At 43.4% G+C, this 23,528-nt stretch overlaps 1 protein-coding gene across 2 annotated transcripts; it reads right to left on the bottom strand.

The window, feature by feature from the left end:
- Positions 1 to 762: 762 nt before the first annotated feature.
- ALAS2 (5'-aminolevulinate synthase 2) lies at positions 763 to 23,242 on the bottom strand. Of its 2 annotated transcripts, XM_007991842.3 has the most exons (11): positions 23,133 to 23,242; positions 18,025 to 18,220; positions 16,873 to 16,995; positions 15,912 to 16,022; positions 13,209 to 13,431; positions 12,489 to 12,673; positions 9,648 to 9,827; positions 7,261 to 7,425; positions 6,431 to 6,699; positions 5,182 to 5,344; positions 763 to 1,047 (listed from the first exon to the last, which is right to left on the bottom strand). In XM_007991842.3, exons 2-11 carry the CDS (start codon positions 18,203 to 18,205, stop codon positions 884 to 886), a joined length of 1,764 nt encoding a protein of 587 aa, XP_007990033.2. In that variant the 5' UTR covers positions 18,206 to 18,220; positions 23,133 to 23,242; the 3' UTR covers positions 763 to 883. The 2 variants fall into 2 exon arrangements, with proteins under 2 accessions (XP_007990033.2, XP_007990035.2); XM_007991844.3 differs by lacking the exon at positions 15,912 to 16,022.
- Positions 23,243 to 23,528: the final 286 nt, after the last annotated feature.

Below are 23,528 nucleotides of genomic sequence, written 5' to 3'. Positions count from 1 at the left end.
TAGACTGGGCGCAGTGGCACACGCCTGTAATCCCAGCACTTTGGGAGGCCGAGGTGGGTGGATCACCTGAAGTCAGGAGTTCACAACCAGCCTAACATGGTGAAACCCTGTCTCTACTAAATACAAAAAATTAGCTAGGTGTGGTGGCACGGGCCTGTAATCCAAGCTACTTAGGAGACTGAAACAGGAGAATAGCTTGTACCTGTGAGGCGGAGGTTGCAGTGAGCTGAGATCGTGCCGTTGCACTCCAGCCTGGGCAACCAGCAAAATGACGTCTCAAAAAAAAAAAAAAAAAAAAAAAAATTGGACTGGTAAATCCTGTTCTGTGGGATGCCATGGGAGGGAGAGAGGATAATGGATTGAGGAAGACATCCATATCCCCTTCTGGAAAATACCTCTGCTTTTGGGGAGCCACTCCTTTCTAGGGAATTTGGTTAGGGCTGACTCATCTCCTGGCTTCAGGGGCTACCCTGGGCCCAGATTTCCAGGGTCCAGATTACCAGTGAAGAGTCAATCCCTGGATTTTTATTGAAACCACTGGAGAAGAGCCATTTCAAATAAATCTGCTTAGTATCCCGGCTCTGTGCAACTCACTGTGTAGTTTTTGGGCATTTCCTCTCTCTTTCTCATTCTGTTTCCCTGTTGGTAAAATGGAATGGTGACCAACAAGTGACCTATGGTTTCCTCAGATCTGCCACTTGTCTGAGGGAGTCAGGTAGAGTGCATTTGTCTGTTCCCTGTCCAATAAAAGGCTACACATGCTGCAGTTTGTGCTTTATTTTTAGGCTCAATTCAGCTAGAGGCACACAACAAAGCAGAAGACAGAGGAGGCCTGGACCCAAGTGAAGTGCAGGTGGGGTGTGAATCCTAGGCAGTTGGCTTCTCAGGCATAGGTGGTGACATACTGGGGCCCCATATTCCCGAAGTAGGAACGTTCCCACTCACTCATGAGCTCGAAGTGTACAGGACGGCGACAGAAATTGCAGGCAGCCACAGACACATCCTGGAGGGGCATCCCCACCTCAGTCCAAGCCAGCAGCAGCTTCTCTGAAGGTGGTTGGGAGAGGGGAGGGAAAGAATGAGTTAGACTAGATCTTCCAAATCTAGTACAGATGCACCAAGATATTGATCCCCCTCAACCCTTCAAGATACCTCAGGGCCAGAAGTAGCCTACTCTGTTTGCTCCTGTGTGTGCCGTGAGTATTACCATTTGTATCTGGATGCTGGGATATAATAAAAGGTTGGGAAGCTCTCCTTTGACACAATTTGAAGCCATACTGTCCTGGCCTGGACCACTCCCTAAGTATAGGATGTGCTGTGGCCCAAGAATGACTATCTGCTTGGGAACTCCAAGCCCTATGAGGACAGTGATAATGACAGTAACCATACTGTGTCATTGGTGCTGTGACCAGGAAACCTGGGGTAGGGGGTCCACCTGGGGATGTGAAAACCCAGAGATGGGAACCTGACCTAGCTGGAGAAAGTACCCCAGGTATGTTCCGGGGCTCTGTTCTTGGCCTTTTCTGTGTTCATGCCCTTGTTGATCTTGTCTAGTCACATGACTTTAAAGACCACCTATATGCTGATGGTTCAGAAATCTTAATCTCCAGCTCACGCCTCTCTACTGGTTTCCAGTCTTGTATATCAATGGCTTTTCTCCATCTCCACCTAGATGCCTAGTATGCATTTCTAACTTATAAGTACAACTGAGCTACTCATGTCCCTGCTTTCCACCAAGCTATTCTACTTTCAACTTTTCCCATCTCAGTGGATGGCAATTCCAGTTGCTCAGTTCAAAAATTTTGGAATTATCCTTTATTTTTCTCTTTCTCTCTTACCCTATATCCCATCTAACAGCAAAGACCATTGGCTCTACCTTCAAAATCTGACCACTTCTTATTGCCTTCATTATGATCAAGGCTGAGCCACCATCATCTCTCACCTGGGATATTACTGTAGCCCACTCTTGGGTCTCCCTGCTTCCAGCCTTGCTCCCTTTTAGTGTATTCTCTACATAGAGGTTGGAGCAATTTTGTTAAAACCTGAGTCAGATATATCAGTCCTGTGCTCAAATCCTTTCAAGGGTTCTCAGAGTAAAAGCCAAAATCCTTCTGATGACCTACCATACCCTATACAATCTGGTCCCACATTGCCTCTATGTACTCAATTTTTCTGTCTCCCACTTATACCATTCCACCCATACCCATCTTCTTACTGTTCCTCAAATATAAAAGGAATATTCCTGTGTCTTCCCTGCTTCAGGATGTTCCCTCTGCCCGGGATGTCATTCCCTTAGATATCTGCCTCACTAACTCCACCTCCTTCAAATCTTTGCTCAAGTTTCACCTCAGCGTCTTCTACCCTTGCCACTCTAATACTACGACCCTTCTCTGAACTCGCCCCTGCCCCCTTATCCCATTCTCCTTATCCTGCTTTATTTTTCCCCATAGCACTTAGGACTAACGTGCTATTTAATTTGCTTATTTTTAGTAAATTTTTTTACTATCCCCTTCCACTAGAATGTAAGCTCCAGAGGGTAGGAATTTTGTGTCTGATTTGTTTGCTACTGCATCCCCAGTGCCTAGAACAGTGTCTAGCACACAGTTGGTACTCAATAAATATTTGTTGAAAGAATGCCTAAGTTAAGTCTAGAAGATGAAGGAAAGTAAGCCAGAGGAAAGTGTGAGGGAGGGCATTCCAATCAAAAGAGAGCAGCACGAGCAAAGTCCCAGAGGTAAGAGAGCAAAGAAAAATGAGGGAACGACAAGTCATTCAGTGTAGCTGAAAAAATAAAATGCATGTGGGGAGGAGGTGAGGGCATAGAGATCACCATATGGAAGGCATTAAATGCTATGCTGAAGAGCTTCAACTCTGTCCTGTATGTCAATGGTTTCCAAATTTTGGACTATACATCGCTATCAGTACAAATGTTTTAGCATGTACCTCCAATCTCTGTATATTTGTTTATGTATTATATATATGTATAATTGTCAGTCTGTATATTAAAGATCAGTATCAGTAATGCTTGATTTCCTATTTTTAAGATTAAAAAAACATAAAATTCTAATACATATTTTGCTCCTTCACCCTGTAATCATTTTGCATACCTCACCTTGGAGGCCACTGCTTTAGAGTCTAGAGAGAAACATGAAGGGGTTTAAGCAAGGGAGCAATATAGTCAGGATTTTAGAAAAATCCCTCTGGTGGTCAGCATCGAGAAAGGATTTGAGAGGAGCAAGAGAGAAGCAGAGAAATTAGGAAAAAATCATGTTGACATGGATTGAAGAAGTGGCAAGGGAGAAAAGCAAATAGGTTTGAGAGAGATTATAGAGAACTTTTGCAGGATTTCAGGATGGATTGGCTGTGGAACTTAGGGACTGGTGGAGCCATTGTGGATGCCTCTCATATATTCTTACAAAAGCCTAGCCTAAGTGGACATTCAGAGAACCAAGAACACTGAGCTCTATAATTGCAGCCCGGAGCAATAGAGAATACTGAACAAAAGGCCCAGGAGCCTGGGTCATCAACTCAGAGAGGTGGTAGACCTAGCAGTTATGACCATGGAGGTAGAGAAAGACCTCCCAGTTGCAACTTAGAAGGTGTGTGACCTTGAATCAGCGACTATATATTTTTGTGCCTCAACTTCCACATGTACAAAATGGAAATGATAAGAGGATCTCTAACTCTTGAGGTTGCTGTGGGGATTAGATGAGTTAATATGTGTAAAGTGTTTAGAACAGTGCTTGGCACATGGTAAGTACTTAATGTTAGCCAGCATTATTTAATGTTTTTGAATGAATGAATGAATGGCGCCTACCTAGCTTGTCTTCCTTGAATTCTCATACTGCCCATGCTTCAGACAAACAGAATGATGTTGTCAATACATACTCCCTGCTTTCCTATCTCTAGGTCATTGCTCATGGAATTCCCTTATTCTGGAATATTCTTACAACATATTCACATGTACTTCAACATGCATCATAAAAACTTCCTTACTCACAAAGCCTCTCCAATTTCATCCTTCTCACCCTCTCTAGCCATAATGTGCCCATGCCCTCTAGCTCCCAGAATAGTGGAGCTCGTCATACTGGACCAGTACCATCTATATCTGGCTCCTCTGCTAGACCATCAACTGCCTACATGTCTTTCATCCAGCAGGCCTAGAATAAGCACCTGCTCAATGTCAGGCCCTGCATTAAAAACTACCCAGGCCGGGCCTGGTGGCTCATGCCTGTAATCCCAGCACTTTGGGAGGCCTAGGCAGGTGGATTATGAGGTCAGGAGTTCAAGACCAGCCTGGCCAACATGGTGAAACCCCATCTCTACTAAAAATACAAAAATTAGCTGGGCATGGTGGCACGTGCCTATAATCCCAGCTACTTGGGAGGCTGAGGCAGGAGAATTACTTGAACCAGGACCCGGGAGGCAGAGGTAGCAGTGAGCCAAGATCATGTCACTGTACTCCAACCTGGGCTACAGAGCCAGACTCTGTCTCAAAAAAAAAAAAAAAAAAAAAAAAAAAAAAAAAGAAAAAAAAAGAAATCCAGCAAACATTAGGTGAACTGACTAAACTGGCATTTTCAGGCTAAATCTCAAACTACTCAGCTCTACAAGCCTCTCAATTCAGTCTCTATCTCGTATTGTCTTTGTAGACATAGACTGATACTCCCCTGCCCCACTCCATTCCTATGACCCTACATTCCAATACCACCTGCTTATTGTTCTTGATATATCCCTGGCTGCTTCTCATTCTCCTCACCTTTCTTCATGCTCTTCCCTCTGCTAAGAATACTTCTTCCATGCCCTCTTTGTTTTAATACCACTTACTTTGCAAGACTCAGCTCAGGTGTCACCTCTACTAGGAAGCCTGTCTTGGATCCCTCAGGCTGAGTCAGGCCCCTCCTCTCTGCTCCAACAACTCTACCATGCACTGCCTTTTGGAACTTTGATCATCCCTTAATGTCATTGTTTGTGTCTACTACGGTATCCCCAGCCAAACTGGAGCCCTACGAGTGTAGGGGCTGCTTCTCATTTATTTGTGACCCTAGTATAGGTGCTGGCACACATTAGATGTTCCAGAAATATTTTGTAAACTGAATGGTCTCTGTCCTCTCAGCTTCTCTTTCAGATCCTGGGGCTGAGGGGAGGGAGGTCCTGTAGGCACCCATGTTGAGAACTTACCCACACAATCTTCCATCATCTGAGGGCTGTGGTGGGGGGAGGGTGCCAGGCGCAGGAGCTCTTCACCCCGGGGGACAGTTGGGTAGTTGATGGCCTGCACATAGATGCCATGCTTGGAGAGCAGGAGATCACAGAGCTTGCTGTTGAGTGCTGCATTGCCCACCTGGACTCAGGAGAAAGGCTTATCAGTACCTGCCACCCTGGCTCCACCATCCATTAAGCAGGTGGAGGGAACTAGATCAGGGAACATCACTGAATTTTGGGATAGATTTTTTTTTTCATTAGGGGCTTAGTGGCAGCTCCAGAATTTCTATCAAGGAGGAGCTCAGAGCTAGCAATTTGATTTGAAAAGGATGGAGCAGTGGTGGTACCAGGAGCCCTATTTGGAAGCTGTTTGCAGAGCAAGCACACTGATTTTACTTAGCTAATATCCTAGTTTAGGATGGTTCTGGGTGAGAAGATGCCCCCCACAAGCCAATTCCAGAACCCCCCAAGCCAATTATGGGGTGCTGTCACTAAATTAATTCATAAAATGAGTGTTTAAAGGAAATACTAGGTTAGTCTAAAAAGCAGTGACTATTTCTCATCCACAAAATTGTCACAAATAAGTGTCCTTTCCCTGCCCTGGCTTACTGACTCACACGAATACATGTCATTTAAGAAAGAAGTAGCAGTTCATTTTTAAAGGCAGTAAACACTCATATTGAGGATCCAAAGTAGCAGCTAGTACTATGGCTTTTGATTTTATTTTTCTGCCCTCAATTCTCAATAAGAAGTACATTTTACACCATGATCATAAACGCACACATACACATACATGTATATATGCACATACACAAAACGAATACAAATTTTTCACAAATTGATAGCCTTAGTATGTGTGCTGTACTCCAACATTTTATATTCTATTTCTTTTCTTTTTTTTAATGCTAATGATAACCCACTAAGCTGATTTTGTGACCCATTAATTGTCTTGATTCAGTTTGAAAAACTCTGAATTATAGGCTGTGAACACTCGCTATTGTTAGGGTTAGGATAATCTAATAAGCATGAGGTAATGGCTGATGCAAGGAAAAGACTGGTTAATCCAAAATGGCTGATAATTTTTCAAAAAGGGAAACAAAGCTGGCAATAAGGGGAATGGTTAGCAGGAAAGCAAGTAATTAAAGACAGAAACAGGTGTGTTGGGAGTGGGGAGGCTCCCAGAAGAAATAGGTAGAGAGGGCAATGGGCAGGGTGGGGCTCTCACCCGGATGGGGATGATGTGGCTGGGGCAGGGGATGACAGGAAGGCCCCTGTCCATGAGTAGCTGGCGCATGTGCTTGACATTGCGCTGGTGGGCTCGCCTCAGGGCTTGGCCCTCCTCTCCCTTGAGCAGCCGCACAGATTCTAGAGCTCCAGAGAGCACCATGGGGGGCAGAGAAGTGGTAAAGATGAAGCCTGCAGCATAGGAGCGCACCATGTCCACCAAGTCACGGGTGCTGGCGATGTAGCCACCCACACAGCCAAAGGCCTTGCCTGGAGACAGAAAGTAAGAAGACATACACAGATCCCGTAATCAGTCCCAGAGGAACAGGATCATGTGCCAGATAACCCAAGGGGGTGCACCGAAGATGGGGCTCCAGGCTGTCTTCCCAGGCCTCTGCTCATCTGTCCATGACAGGGCAGTCAGAGCTGATAATTCTGCTGCTTTGAGATAGGACTTTCAAGTCTCGCCATATGCAATGACTAGATAGGTAGGAGCTGGGTGGGGACCTTTAGCTGGATAGGGTCAGGAGTGGAGCTAACATGAAGCTTGGGGCTAGGGTGGGGGAGGGATTTAGAAACACAGCTCTTCACATACTCAAGTTGAATCTAACTATTTGGCCTAGTTCAAGGTCTTTTCAAAAAACTCTCCTAGACTTTCTCATCAACTCTGCAGTGGGATGCCAGTGGAGAGAGGGAGTCCAGGAGGGCAGCGGCCTGGGGCTGTGAATTCTGTCCAAACAACCCCTATAGCTTTGGAGAGGAGGGAGAAGAGAATTTTTTAGGGGCCTCATCTCTGGAGGGTATATAAGAAGGCCCAAAACATTCACTTACCAAGAGTTCCAGAGATGATGTCAATCTTATGCATAATTCCATCACGCTCCCCAATCCCAGCGCCCCGGGACCCATACAGTCCTACAGCATGGACCTCATCCACGAAGGTCAGGGCCCCATACTGGTGGGACACATCACACAACTCCTCGAGGGGACAGATGGCACCTGAGCAAAGCCAAGGGATAGAGGTAGGACATCATAACCCTTCCCCAGCTCCATTTCCAGTGTGGAGATGCCTACTGTGGGTTGGAAAAGGGTGTTGTAGAGAGGAAGGAGGATGTGCACCTTCATTTACAACTATTCCAAACCTCTGTTTATGGGTTGATTGCCTGTATCTCATCCCTGCCTTCTCTCTCTTTCTCTCTCTCTCTGTATGTGTGTGTGTGTGTGTGTGTGTGTGTGTATGTGTGTGCGTGTGCATGCGTGTGTGTTCCCCAGCCTGGGATCAAGGTTTGACTCTTTGTCTTTCTATTTTTACTTCATTCTGACAATGTCTGTTTTCCTGTTTCTGCCATGTTCAGCCTCTCACTGCCTCTTTTGTTTCTTTTCCTGCAATCTGTGTGTATCCCTCTGTACTCCCTGGAAACTGCTGAGGTACAAGGAGTTGTAATACAGAAAAAACATCTTCAGGTGGAAATAGGGGTTCCAAGCCAGGATTTAAAAATGTGAGCAATTGGTAGGACAACCTGAGGGGAGTCAACTACAGAAGGTAGAACCTGAGACAAATGACAGTGTGATGGTTCAAGCATCATTTCAATGGGAGAGATTCAGCCTAAGGATCAACAGTTTAGGCAGTTTGCACCCCAAAAATAGGTAAATAAAGAACAATTTATTTGCAAATGTAATGAGGTAGAATGGTACCAACATAGTTTCCACTAGAGAAATAATGAATTTGAATAGTCTCAGTGGTAGAAATATACAAAAGGAATAGGATAGTTTTACTTTATTGCTAGTGTTAGAAATGTGGGAGTGGGCATAATAGTAAGTTCCTTACATATATTAACTCATTTAATTTGCATACCTATTTAATTATTATCACTTACATTTTGCAAATAAGCAACTGAGAACTGAGACACAGAGCAATTAAAAAGCTTGCCCAAGCCAGTAAATGGTCAGACTAGGATTTGAACATGGATAGTCTAGTTTTAGAGCCTGTGTGTATAGTCATTACATGCCACTTAAGATAGCTAAATCAGGAAATACTATGGACTCTTGTTTCAGTTGGAAAAGGGACAAACTGAAATGAGTTGACCTCTTCCCTTAAATAAATCCATAAGGGGATAACTAAAACACATGATTTCTACATAATGGGGCCAGTAATAGAAAGCTTTGGACATTGTTTCAATTGAGCAAAGAAAGGAGGTAGGAGTGTGAAGATCATTTATTTCTACAAAAGCATAATAACTAGAATGGTTTCTATCATCTCTAATTCTTACAACCAGATATTTTACCTTTGGGAAAATTGAGGCTTAGACAGTTAAAGAGTTACCCATGGTCATAGCCAGTAATTGTCAAAGGTGGGATTTGAACCCAGGTCTCTCTGACTTGAAAACCTGTTTTGACCCCAATGCTTCATACTGGACCTTGAAAAAAATCCTGGGCAATGGTTTTTGAAATTTCCTTCATAAAAACCAAACACTGGGATTATTGATTTACATATCATTTCTAACAAGAGAAGTGTTACTTGAGGAATTGGAGTTGTATGTGTTACGGTGCAAATACTTTAGCGCCAATTTGCTGAGCCACTCAAGATGAATTGGATGCCAACTCTGAACTTTAGTTTCTTTACCTATAAATGAATGTAATAGCTGTCTCCATTCTTTGGCATTTACTAGCTGTGTATTACTCTTTTTTTTTTTTTTTTTTTTTTTGAGACGGAGTCTCGCTTTGTCGCCCAGGCTGAAGTGCAGTGGCCGGATCTCAGCTCACTGCAAGCTCCGCCTCCCGGGTTTACGCCATTCTCCTGCCTCAGCCTCCCGAGTAGCTGGGACTACAGGCTCCTGCCACCTTGCCCGGCAAGTTTTTTTGTATTTTTTTAGTAGAGACGGGGTTTCACCGTGTTAGCCAGGATGGTCTCGATCTCCTGACCTCGTGATCCGCCCGTCTCAGCCTCACAAAGTGCTGGGATTACAGGCTTGAGCCACCACGCCCGGCCTGGACAAATTACTCTTATGTCTCAGTTTCCTCATGTAAAAAAGTCAAAAAATAATAACACCTATCTCATAGAATTGTTCAGAAAATTAAATGAATACATGTAAAATACTAATAATTTTGCGTGGCACATAATAAACACTCTATAAATATTAGCTGTTATAATGTTATCATCATCATCATCATGATTTTTGTGAGACCAACACTAGTAAACATACACTCACACATATACATACCATCCATGGAGTGGACAGTCTCAAAGGCCACAATTTTGGGTATCTTAGGGTTGGACTTCTCTAGAAGTTTCTTTAGGTGGTCAGGGTCATTGTGCCTGAAGACAAACTTGGCTGCTCCACTGTTACGGATACCTTGGATCATGGAAGCATGGTTGCCTGCGTCTGAGTAAATCTCGCACCCTGAGGAAGCAGATACATAATCCTTAAGCTTCTGTCCCAGTACTCCCACTTCAACCTTCAGGTTTGACCTGGCAAAGAAAAGGGCCAACCCTTTCTTCTCTTCGAAGACCTTGCTCTGCTTCTTCCTTCTCTGGGAACCTTTGTGACACTTCTTTCTCCCTTAGAAGGTCTTCACTGTTCCCAAATTCTAACCCCTACATCCTTCCCTCCAGTCATTTGTAACCCTGGTCTAGCCTCTGACTGCCTTAGGATGGAAGAACATTTAATTTCCCAAGAAGCTTCAGAGTTCTTTGAGGACAGGACCTGTTTTCCTTCTCCTCAACATATAGGATCAAGACATGGAAAAGGGATTACCCCAGGGAATGCTTGTTGGCTTGGACTGATGCTAGATTCTTCCTAGTCTAGATGAAATTCCATCCGTTCCAGGTAGCTTGTGGTTCCATCTGCTTGTGGTTACAGGGATGGATATTTATCAGGCTTTTACTGTTGGAATCACAAGCTCATGGCATGTCAGAGCTGGCAGGTCTGTTAGTGATCATGGGATTCATCGCTTTACTATACAAGTGTTAAAGCTAAGGTCCAGAAAGATTTGAAGAATGCAGGGCTTTTTACTGGGCAATCCTGGTGGGGCAGGTGGGCATGTGAAATTGGTAGAGGGAGTCGATTCCTGGACCTCCCCAACCCCTGCCACTAACTGCACTGCCATCAAGGAACTGTGGCCTTTTTATAAGAGTAAGGGATAACTTCCACCTGGGAAAATGAGTTATGGCTTTCTGGAGAACATGGCTTGAAAGACAAGCAGACTGGGAGTTGCATGGGAGCAAAACCGTCTTATTATCTCTCTGTCTCTGGTGTACAGTATAAGAGTAAGCACATAGTAGATGCTAAGTAAACATTTATTAAATGAATGGATAAATAAACTGATGACTGATTTATAAGTAAGCGAATGAGTATATGAATGAATGTATTACTGAATGAAATAGTGAGAAGAGGGATGCAAAAAGGTGAGACTGGAGAGATATATAGAAGCCAGATTACTGAGAACTTTAGAAGCTGTGATAAGAAATTTGGATTTGGTCCTGGGGGAATGTGGGTCCACCTAAGGGTTTTGACCAGGGTGGAGGTGGTGGGCAACAAACACAGTTTTGCATTAAAAAAAAATTCTGACTGCTGTAAAGAATAGATTATCAGAGGGCAAAGGTAAAATTTTCTTTAAAAAATGATGTTGGATCAGACTAGGATGCTGGCAGTAGAGATGGAAAGAAGTTGAATTCTAATGGTTGAGGAGGGGATGGACAAAAAAATCTTAAAGATGTTGAGTTTAGTTGGGGCTTATGCGTGAACTCAAAAAAAGTTTCTGAGAAGTGGTGGTAATATTTTTGCTGTGCTGAAGAATCAGCAGGAGGTGAGGAATTAGATAGAGCAGAGACTTCTCTCAAGCAGTTTGCCTGTTACAGGGAGGAAAGAGGGCAGTAGCTAGAGAGTGATGAGGGGTTGAGGCAATGTTTTTTTATAAGATGCAAGAGACCTGAAAACATGTTTAAAGAGAGGGAGAGGCTGAAGATACAGGAGAGGAGGAGAGAGCCAATAGGTCAAGATTCCTAAGGTGGTAGAGAGGAATGGGGCACAGAGCAACAGTGGAAGGATTAGTCACAAGAAAAAGGATACTTCTTCCACTATAACAGAAGAGAAGGAGTGAGGAGAGGACATGTGAAGATGCTTATGAGTTTGTAGGTGCTATGTGGCTGGGAGTCAAGGACATTGCTGTCTGGTGTCTTCTATTTTGAATGTAGTAGAACATGAAGTCATCTGCTGAGGGAGATGGGGAGGAGGGGGTGCAGGAAGGCTGAGGATAATGGTGGTTTGGCAAAACTGCACCATAAACTTGGGGAACTGACCAGGGAAATGGGATTGCCAGAGAGCATGGAGAACCCAGTAGAAGTTAAGACTATGAATTTTTAGTGACTCCTGTCTGAGCAACTGTATGAGCCCAGAATTGATACAGTGAAGATGGAGAGTTGTATTCATTCTGGATTGGGCCATGGCAGAAGGACAACAAGGCATATGAGGTGAGGACATTATAGACTAGAAAGTAGGAGACTGGGAATATGGGAACCAGTGTACAAGTGAAGGGATTGGCTTTAGGCAGAAGGAGAGATATGTCTTCCATTGTAAAAGGAAAGAATGAGGCAAGGCTAGATGAACAATTAGATAAGTTTGTAGGTTTGGTGGCAATAAATAACGATTCTCTGGGGCTTCTGTTTTTATTGTGAAGTAAGATGTGAGATTATTTGTTAAGTGTGAATGAGAAGGTAGTCAGAGGTTTCAGAAGAGGAGAAAAAGTTTGAAAAAGCTCCTGTGGAGACATAAAATAACTATTTATGTGTGTTAAGAGCCCAGTTGAGTTGGGGGGTGATGAATTTATAGTGTTTCCCTTCTGTGAGGTTGGGTAATGTTCCCCAGTAGTGGTCCTCTCTAGGTGCAGAAAGGGAGAAAGCAGAGGGATATAATTATCCAGTGTTAAGGATATGCAAGGTGGATAAGAAGGAAGAATGATGGGAGTGGGAACTCCGAATACAGGGAAGGAGAGATGGAACCAGTGAAACTGGATGCTGTATTGCAGGATACCAGCCCTGAACAAAGCTCAGGCCTCAGGCTTACCGGGCAGGATCTTGGCCAAGGTGAAGAGAGTAGAGTCATTGGCCACAAAGCAGGAGGAGAAGAGCAGGGCTGAGTCCTTCTGGTGCAGCTCAGCCAGCTCCTGCTCAAGCTCCACATGAAACTTACTGGTGCCTGAGATGTTGCGGGTGCCACCAGCTCCAGCACCGTGACGCTGCAGGGTCTCCCTGGCCAGGAGAAAGGGAGAAAAAAAAACGTGTCAGGCATCGAGGAACTGGGTAGGTTTCCCTTCCTTGATGGGAGTCAATGTTGAATTAGTTATCCTATATACACTGTATCCTGTGAGACAAAGTAGAGGGAAGGATGGGGAGGATAGGGAGACATGTGCCTTCCTTCTAGGACTGGAGGTACTCAGGGAGAGAGGGAGAAGCTAGGTTGAGCTTGAGTAGTTTGGAAGACCCAGAGGAGGTCACACTCCATCTCTGGCAATACTAATTCTGCAGCTAGATTAAAAACTCAGGCAGAGTGGGCCTTGCCTGGTCTCCCGTCCTTCCCCTCCATAGCATTGGACACCCAAGAGTTTGGGAAACATGGTGTGTTGACTTAGTTCATATCCAAGGAATAGATATGGTGGAGGACCTTGGACAAAAAAGTGGTGGTAGAACCCAGGTTTCCACTGCCAGTTCTGCCTTTTTTTTTTTTCCTATGTGTGGTTTTTCATCTCCTCTGGCCACTGCTGATGGCTGAGAGCCTACTACTCACTGTGTAGCTTGCAAGACCTGAGGGTGTCGGCTCATGCCCAGGTAATCATTACTACACCAGATGGACACATCCTTTGAGGCCACAGATGCCTCAGGGAGATGTTGGGCAAAGGGATATGCATCAGCCCAGCGGTTCACAGTCTTGAACACACGGTAGGTGTGATCCTGTTTCTTCTCCATGATCTTGTCCCTGAAAAACTGGTCATAACTGAAGACATAGTTTCCTGCAGGAGCAGATATGAGGATGAAAAGAATTCATTTTAAGTCTCTTCCTGGCTAGTCTGTATTTTACCCATGTTGCTGATTTTGAGTTCTCCAACTCTTTTTCCACATATTCATTTATGTGCTCAGTCATTGACTTATTGGACCACATTAACTCTCTACTCATTCTCTATTCAGCCATCCTTTTGCTTACTCATTCACTCCTTCACTCAGTAGTTCATTCACACATTCATTTAGACTTTTTTATGGCCTCATCTCTCTTCCCGGGTTGGTGTGGCAGCCTCCTTACTAGAATCACTACTTTCAGTCTCAGTGGAAGGAGTATCAACAGATCTTGTTTCTAGCAGTCTCTTTGCCACTTCCTAGCGGTGTGGCCTTGAACAAGTCATGAATCTTCTTTCTTACTTTAAATTTCTTTATTTGTAGAATGAGGCTAATAATACTTTCCTTGGAGAATTGTGAGCATCTGACAACCAACAACATGTAATATATTCAAACTAATAAATGGCACATCATAATAGTAGTATTATTACTGCTATAGTATTAGTAGTCATAATAATACTAATAAAGATAGCTAATATTCAATTATATTATTATAGCTAACATTTAATGAATGCCTAATACATGTAAGTTCTTTCCTAGGAACTTTATAAATATTTAATTTATTCCTCACAACAATGCTCCAAGGACAGTTCTATTAGTATCTCCATTTTACAGATGAGGGAACTGGGGCATTAAGTGTTAGGTAACTTGACCAGGGTCATGCAGCAAGTAAGTGTTCATCAAGTAAGTAACTCAGAGCCCACTTCTTTAACCATTACCACTACAAGATGGGGTAACTTTATTTCTAGGATAAATTGAAATAATGTTTGCCAAAGGGCTTGTTAAACTCCAGAACTCTTTACATGAGACAGAAATCATGTTGCAGACAGCAATTTATATGGCTGCTGTAGGTGCAAATTGGCAACATCCTTGCTGCAGAGATGTTTGGAAATATGTATCAAAAGTTTTTAAAATGCACATACTGACATATCTAGAGAAATATTTGCAGCATAATTAACAGACAAATGATTGATACTCAGAATTTATTACATAATCTCTGAAAAATTAACATGAAAAATTTCAACCCAGTAGAAAAATGGGCATAGAATAAATGTAGAAAAAGATTATTAATCAGGAAAAATAAAACTGGGAAAACAAAATTTTACCTATCAATTGATAAAGATTTAAAGTTTGATAATATCAAGTGCTGGTAAGGGTATGAGACTATGGATTCCCTTCTTGATAACTGGTACAGCCACGTTGGAGGGCTAATTGGCAATATTTATTAATATCGAAAATGTACACACCCTTCCATCCCAAGAATTTCCACCTCTGATTGTCTATCCTGGAGAAACACTTGCCTGTGTGCACAAGGAGATACATTCAAGGATGTTTGTTGCACCACTGTTTGTAATAGAAAAAATTGGAAGCAATCGAATAGAGGAGTAGCCAAATAATCTCTGTTATATCTATGCTACAAAATATTTGGAAGCATTGAAAAGTAGGGTAGATACATATGTGTTCAAATGGAAGCATGTCTACAGTATATTGTTGAGTGAAAAAAAAGGCACAGAGCAAAATATATAGCAAGATATTATTAGGTAAAAATAAAAATTGAAAAAAGTAATACTCTACATTTTCTTTGAGTACATTTGTATATATGTAAAACCAACCTACAATCTAAACTGAGAGAATACAAAAAATTGGAAACAACAACTTACATTGTAGATGCTTGATTAACTGAATGATATTGAATCCGTACTATACCCATGACGTATTTTTAAGTAAACAAAACGGCATAACAAACTCCAGGTAAAATAAGATCACACTTCTAACAAAAACGTGGGTGTGGTGAAGAGAGCAGAGGGTGTGTGTGTGTGTGTGTGTGTGTGTGTTTGCGTGTGTGTGTGTGTAGCCATAGAAAAATATCTGGGAGAAAATATAGCAAAAACTTAATGGTGGAACTCTGCATGACTTAAATTTCCCTCCTTATACTTTCCTGTATATGTTGAAAAATATTTTACCATGAATCATATTCCTTTTATATTAGAAAATAATGCAAATGTCATTATGAAAATGAACATAAACACATATAGGAATGGGAAAAAGGTGCTCTATGAAGGGTGAGAGTTTTTGAGGGAAGCATGGAGAAGAAATAATGGGAGTAAGCCTAATATTTAATGAAGACTCATTAGAAACACTTCCATAAATGTAATTTTATTTTCTTCTCATGGTAACCTATTGAGGTAGGTACTAAATGCCATGGAAGGAAAGTGTCTTGCCAAAACACCTAGATCCAGCAAGTGTCAGCATTAAATTCTAAACTCAAATTTCCTTTGGTTCCAAGGCCCTTCTGTGCTGTTTCCCCTACTATGACAGAGGCCCTTTCAGAATGCCTTCCCTATTCTGATCCCCTTTATTTCCACCTCAGCAAACTCACCAGGCATATTGTTCTGAATCAGGTGTGTGACCTTCCCAGAGATCTGCTTCTGCTCCTGGGGACTGGAAAATGACTTCCTTAGGCTGGCTGAGACCAGGGAGCTAGGCAGATCTGAGATGGAACGTGAGATTCATTGGCCATGAAGAGAATGGGGGAAAAAGAAAGCACGTGTTGTCCTCTTTAAGCTCAACGCAACATATGAAAATTCAAGTTTATAAGGTAAGGACACCTTCTGCAGCGAGAAGAAATCTTCTCCAAGGTGAGCTTCTATTTATCTCCCTGAATAGAGACTATTACATTGTTAGGAAACCTTCTATAAGGTGACTCATACTTCTCTCCACTAGGATTTTCCCTTGGGTGAGGTAACTGGGGCAACCATCCTGGGTCCTGCATTTAGAAAGTAGATGCAGGATAATGTACCTTACTCTTCTTTTCTAAACATCATTAAATTTCAATTTTGAAGTTTTTGTCCTTAATGATATTCCAAATGGGCCTATGAAAGATGCCAACAGTGTGGCCATACCTCAAGGGTGATTATCTTGGGTGGTCTGCACCAATTAAGCTGACCTGGGGATCTGCACCCTGGTTAAAGGAGGTACCTACTCCCAGCTCTTTCTCTTTCATGCAAATCCATATTCTCATAGAGTGGTCTTGCTGAAATGTGGGACCCCAGCCTGTTGGGATCAATTTAGCCACCTGAAAAAGAGGAGTCAAAATTCTAGGGGGCTCATCTTAGAATAATGACTAAAAGTTTCAGGAGCCTGTACATGTGCGTTTGTCAGGAATCGTGTGTTTCAGCATACAGCCTAAACTGTTGCCTACCATGGCTCCCCTGGAAAGAATGGACTTCTTATCATGGGATGTGTACTGGCTGCTTTTGTATTAGCCTAGCTCAGGACTGTGATGTAGTGGGTTCAAGCATTAGGAGTAAAGGTTGCATAAGGTGGAACTTGACTCCAACCTGTCTTGAAAGCCTTCACATCCTCCTGCACTTCTGGGGCTGCCTTCTGCACAATCTTGCTCTTCCCATCCTGGAGTTCCGACAGCATGAAGGGACAGTGGCCCTTGGCCCAAGATGGTGAATCTATGCAAAGGTAAGAGAGTAATTTGGGGTGCATTTCTAGTCATAAGTTCAGCTCAACAATAATTACTTAGATCTAATGTACCCCAAAGCCCTATCTCAGGCTATCATAGAGACACAGAGATAGATGAGTCTGGTCCCTGTGCTAGGGGAGCTCCTAAGCTGGTGAGAATGGCATACACTGAAGACACATTGTGAACAGTGCTGGGATAGAGGAAGTAAAGGGGCTACTGAAGTCCAGAAGAGGGAGGGGAAATGAGCCAGAATTGGAATTAGACAGTTTGGAGGTCTAAGCAGGCTTTGCAGAGGAGATGATTAATGTTAAAGCTTAGTGTCAAATGAGAAGTATGAGATTCTCCAGTATGGGGTCTAGGAGAGGGTAATCTGACAGGAGCAAAGGCACAAACTCTTGACACAGTAGTTGATTTAGGCAATTTTAAGTAGTTTCAGCATGTCTGGAGTATAGTGTGTGAGGGACATGACAGTGATAATTTTTCTTTTCTTTTCCCTCTCCTCTCCTCTCCTCTCCTTTTTTTTTTTTTTTTTTTTTTGACAGATTCTCGCTCTGTAGCCCAGGCTGGAGTACAGTGGTGCGATCTTGGCTCACTGCAACTTCCGCCTCCTGGGTTCAAGCAATTCTCTGCCTCAGCCTCCCACGCTTGTAATTTCTGCCTCAGCTGGGATTACAGGCACCCACCACCATGCCTGGCTAATTTTTTTATTTTTAGTAGATACGGGGTTTCACCATCTTGGCTAGAGTGGTCTTGAACTCCTGACCTCGTGATCCACCCGCCTCGGCCTCCCAAAGTGCTGGGATTACAGGCATGAGCCACTGCGCCTGGCCGAGAATGAGACCCTTTCTGGAGGACCTGGCAGAAGACAGATCCTGGGTATATTTTGGGGCCAGTTCATGCTATCTTGACACTTTTCACATGAACCCTCCTAATTATTAGGCAAAGATGGCCAGTATGGCTTGGAACTTTTACCCCAGGACAGTAACATTCTCCCCTTTTGCTAGCAGCCTCTTCTTACCTCCTCCAGCCTTTGTTGCCTTAAGGTGGATTTGAGAACAGTTTGGTCCTTGGGTAGCCAGGATGGGACAGTGTCCAATACCAAATAGGAATTGGTGAGTCTTAACCACCTTGCCTAGGAGGCTTGTGGGGCCCCGGGCAAGCACTGGGCAGCACTGTAGCAGCATGGCTGCAGTCACCATCTTGAGCCCGAAGTCCTGCAGAAGACATGGAAGAGATGAGATTCCATCATGAGGGCCTGGCCAAAAGCCAGGCCTTTGATCCTCATCTTCAGCTTCCCACCCAAAACTTGCTGCCTCTGAGATGCTCTTATTGCCCTTCCAGGGAAAGAACTTCTTTCCCAATGTTAACATGTACCAATAAAACATCATAGAGGAAGAAATAGGAAACTGACTACTGGGCAAAGAGGTGAAGGAAAGAGTGCTAACTGGAGGTCAGAAAGCCTGGATTCTGACTCACTCTGGCACTGACTACCTCTGTGATGATGAGGATCACTGAAATGTGTTTTCATGTGGCAGGATGAGAACTGCCAACCCACTAACCCTTTGATCAATACTTAAGGCCAAGAATCTTTCTAAGAATGTTGGTCTTAGCCAAGTGAAGATTCAGCCTGCTAATGCAAACATATGTCATTGAGCAGAGCTCCTGAGGCTTGGCCCAGGGTGTTTCCTAAGCAGGATCAGCCAGAGAGGGAGAAGGAGCTTGAGGTCAAATGTATCAGTTTAAGGAAATCAAGGGAACAGTAAGGAAGGGTAGGGCCTAGGTCCTACAGACTATGTGCCACCAGCCTGATATTATGCTGTCTTTGAATTTGCTCCTGTCTCTTGGATAAGCACAGATCTAGGAAGAGGTGAAAGCAAGTCCCAGTGGGGCTGGAAAACAAGGCACAAAGACATAGTCTATGGGTTAGTGAAATAGGCAGAGGCCAAGACAAAGAAGAGAAAGGGGGCAGAGAGATCAGAAAAAGAGAAAGCAAATGACTCACAGGCACTCAATAAATATTTGTTGAATTTTGGGGTAAATTGATGAATGAACAGAGTCTGAAATTGAGGAAGGAGAAGGGACTAGGAGAAAAGCTAGAAGAAAAGAAAATGTAGGAAAGATAAAAGGAGGAAAGTAGAGAGAGAACAAAGATGTGGTGGTGGTGGTAGAGTTAAAAGAACAGAAATTGAGGGAGAAAAAGAGACCAAAGGTAGAGGGAAAGGGAACAGGGTGAAGATGAAAACAGAGATTGAGTTGAGATAAAGAGAAAATGAAAAAAGAAAAAGGAGGTGGGGATAGCGCACACAGGGATAAAGGCAGAGACAGACAGACCAAGGGACACGAAAGGGACATGAGGAGAGATCAATGAGTCTAGAGGATTATACAAAGATTCATAGAAGTGAGAGCAGGAGTGGAGAGAATCCAGCAGGGGTAGAGAGTCAGTTAGACACAAAGATAAATGCTTCCAGAAATTGCAAAAGGCTAAGTGAGTTTGGGGAAGAGAATCGTGGCCCTAATTGAGGGAGGTGAGAGAGAGAGACCAAGGGACAGAGAGAAGAGCGTGGAGAAAAATGACAAGATCAAAGGATAGAGACAGAGAGGTGACTAAAGCGGGGGGATGAGGGTTAAGAGGAGTGAGAGCTGAGAGACACCAAGAGAAAGACAGCTAGAGAGAGCAAGAAGGAGAGACAGATGTAAAGAAAAAGGGCAAATTGGAAAGACAGAGTCAAAAAGTGAGACAAGATAAGGGACAGTACAATGGGAGAGACATGGGAGAGTGTGGGAAGACTAAAGCCCTGACACTGTGAAGAAAGTTACTGAGTAGAATCTACTAGCACCCTCAGCCTTATGTTGTGAGGGACAGTTCAGCTCATGGCCCTGTCCTCATATGGCAACCTCCTTCATCTCCCTCCCTTCTTGATCTCATAGAATAAGCACCCTCCCCCTACCTCACAAAACAACCTCTTTTTTCTTGTTCCATCCCAGAGCAACCTCTCCCCCTCTCATGGGCTGTCACAGCAGCCTGGGTTTGTATGTGGGGCCAAGGCATGTGGGCCCTGAAATTGGAAACGACAGAAGGGTTGTTGGAGGGACTAAATGAAACAATCCAAGTTAAGCCTTTAGGGTAGTGTTTGGCACATAGTAAATCTTCAGTAAATGTTAGCTTTTCTTATTAAAATTCCAGCTCTCCAATTTCATTGTTGGATGTTCTTGTACAAATTACTTCCCCTCTCTGGATCTTGGCCTTCATCAGCCGTCAAATATGAGGTAATTATGGCCACTTCACATGGTAGGTAAGGAATTGGATCCAGTGCCTACCTCATATCTGGAGATATGTGTTTTCCTTCCCCTGCCTGCTTGTGAAAGCTAAAGCACTTGGGGCTGAGCCTGTAGACCACAGATAAAGTTGCCAGAGTTTATCGCCATTGGGGTCTGACCACTCCCCAAGCTGAGACCAGGGCGTGGGAGAGAAGAGGAGCCCCTTTCTGGAATCACGTCTGAGCATCTGGCTAGAGCTGGCCCTGGCTATTGGTGGTAAGAAGTGGATAGCCCAGAAGTGCAAGCAAGGCAGATGACGAGGCTCCAGGCTCCTGTAAACTCCCCCAACATCAATACTGGCAACAATAATGCCAACAACATTGGGGTATGTAGTGGGAAGGAAAGCCCCCAATATTGGAGGCAAAGTCCAGTCCTGCCTTGGGGTGGTGGAGAAGGCCTACCTCCTGTATATAAAAACAGAAGAAATTAAACACATGTCATTACTAGGGGGCTTTTGGCCATGATATGCTCAGAGTCCTGGGAAAATATAGACTACTTCTTGGAATTTGTTGAATTCTCAAGTTCTTTCAAGCTTCTGTTCTCATTTCTCTTGTTCTAGTATTCCTTTCCTGAAATTTGCTCTGCCTCACTCTGCCTGGCCATCATTATACTCACGACCTTGTAGTCTAGTTACCATGGGCTCTGTTTCTATTCCATCTCATTACCCACCAAGAGACTAGAGTGAGTAAAATTGAATCAAGGAAGCATTTTAGTCAATTTAGGGTATAAAGAGCATAGGCTCTAGAGCCAAACTACTTGAGTTTGAATCCTGGCTCCACCACTCACTAGCTTTGGGACCTTAGGAAAGTCACTTCCCTGTTATACATCTTATATCTGGAAAATATTGGTAATAACAAAGACAATCTGCATCACAGGAATGTTGTGAAGATTCAGTAAGATAATCCATATAAAGCATTTAGCAGAGTACCTATCCCAGAGTAAACAGTGAAAAAGTGTTAGTTATTATATTTAATTGATAGACTTTATTATTTTTATTTTCTCCATTTCCCATGTAGAAAAAATGAAGGTATGCTAAGGGAAGTCACATGAATATGCCAGGCTGGGTTTGGGAAGCTAGAGACTGATTGTTGTCCCAATCCTGTACAATTTATTGTGTGAACTTGGGCTCTGTAATTCCCCTCTCTGGGCTTCGGTTTCTCCACTGACATTGGGCTAGATAATTTCATAGATCCCACCTAGTTCTGATAGTCAAACACTCACAGAGCCCTCTGTACCAGGCCCTGTTCTTATGTCAACCCTGTGATGATAGGGAAACTGAATCCCAAAAAGATTAAGTAACTTGTCTAGATCAGAAAGCTAGTACATAGGAGAAGCAGGATTTGAACCTAGGCAATCTGTTTCCAGAGATTCCTGACTTAACCATTATGGATCTGTGATTCAAATGTTACTACCTTTTTTTCTTGACTGAGGGCCTGACTCTAGACATTTATCTCCTCTGCTGCACTAACATAGGCCTCTTTCCAGGTCATATGCCATTTGTTACCAACGCCTTACCAAAGGAACAGATCTGTAACTACAGTGGAATTTCAGGTACTGTTGGATATTCATTTACTCTATCATTTAATAACTTATGCACCTACCGTGTGGTAATGCTTGCCAGGCATCTTCTTAAAACAATACTTTTAACCAAAGAGATGATGGTGAAATTTCAGACCAAATAACAGATCATTACTGAAAAGTTTTCTCTATGACTTTAAAATCCTCTCTCGTGTCAGCACCCAATCTGTATTCCCAGAGGTCAAAAGGGCCAACTGCAACTCTACCCCAGCAGAGAGCCAGAAAACACTCATTGCAGCATTCCTTGTCCCCCACACCCCCACCCCTTTTGTGGCCTGCTTTGCAAAAGTCAATTAGGTCTGGAGGAGAAGTGGTAATTTCTCTTCAGGAGTTGGAAACATCAGGCCTTACTTCTCTTCTTAGTACCACTTTCCCACCACAGAAGAATCATATAGAACTTTAGATAACTGGAATCAGAGAATCAGAAATTCTTAGAAACAGGAAAATTTAGATCACAACATCAAAACTAGAAAGGGTGGTGGAAATTACAGGCTAAGCCTTTTTTTCAGAGGGTAAATGACTTGTCTAGGGCCTCACAGCGAATTAGGATGAGAATGGAAATCTGTTTACTTTCTGTATAGTGACACTACATTCCTCTTCCACTATCTTCACTTATTTCTGCTAACTATTCATCTCTCAATTCCCCCAAATCTCTCCTTACCCAATTCATCAATCTCATCACCCCCACATCCTCTTAGTTTCCCTCCCTAGCTCTTCTCCTCATCCCTAGGCTCCCCATGGGCTCTGACCCACTGAGCTCTGCTGTCAGTCCAGCAGGTAGAGGGAGTCAAAGGGAGAGAGGAATGGGGAATTGCAGAAAGAAATATTAAGCCATCGTTCTTGATAGAGAGGAAGAAGGGACAGAAACGCAGAGACAGAAATACAGAGCCAAGGAAAGAGACAAAAAGGGGGAAGAGAAAGAAATTTAGAGAAAAAGATAGAAGTCAGAGGAGGGAAAAATAAGAGCAAGAGTGTCAGAGAATGATGAAATGAAATGAATGATCTTGAAAACTAACAAAGGAAAGTAATGAAGGGAAAAAGAGAGAAGAAAGCTGAAAATGAGGAAAGACAGAAAGAGACATGGGAGATAAAAAGAAAATGCAAAAGAGACAGATTCTGAGAAACAAAGGAAAAATTCAGATCTACTCAGACCAGAGAGTCAGTGTGTACAGCCCTGAGAGACCAGCTGGCAGACCAGAGAGAGGGTGCCAGGCTGAAAGCAGCTCTTACCTGTTGCCCTGCACTGAGGACGAACGAACAACGGGTGGGTACTGTGGGTTAGGACCTGGCATTTATCCCTTCTCCTGTGACTCAGCCCCACCCACCCTGCCTTCTGCTGGGCTGGCCCTGCATTGGCCCCAAAGGTATCTCAGTCCCTTCCTTGCTAGAGATAAAACCCAAAGTAGCCCCTCCCTCTAGTGTACCCCCTCCCCCAGCTCTGGCTCTTCCCTATTTTCTTTTCTCTCTAGGACAGTAAAATTAGCTCATTTGGGCTTTGGAATTAGACCATCCACCTAGAGCTAGGGTACCTTGATCTATCTCTGAATATAGATCTCCTCAACTATAAAAGGAGGGCAATAGAACCCAGAAGTGACTATAGCACAAGTTGGGAGGGCTCTGAAGTCA

Source organism: Chlorocebus sabaeus, chromosome X, assembly GCF_047675955.1.
Source record: "Chlorocebus sabaeus isolate Y175 chromosome X, mChlSab1.0.hap1, whole genome shotgun sequence".
In the NCBI taxonomy this organism is placed as follows: Eukaryota; Metazoa; Chordata; class Mammalia; order Primates; family Cercopithecidae; genus Chlorocebus; species Chlorocebus sabaeus.
Note: the sequence above shows the minus strand (reverse complement) of the source record. Positions and strands in the feature narration are given on the sequence as shown.

Coding starts and splice junctions, on each gene's coding strand:
- ALAS2 (XM_007991842.3), bottom strand. CDS start 18,205: ATGGTGACTGCAGCCATGCTGCTACAGTGCTGCCCAGTGCTTGCCCGG. Junction 16,996..18,024: donor GGCAACAAAGGCTGGAGGAG/GTAAGAAGAGGC, acceptor ACCTTTGCATAG/ATTCACCATCTTGGGCCAAG. Junction 12,674..13,208: donor CAGGTCTTGCAAGCTACACA/GTGAGTAGTAGG, acceptor TCTCCTGGCCAG/GGAGACCCTGCAGCGTCACG.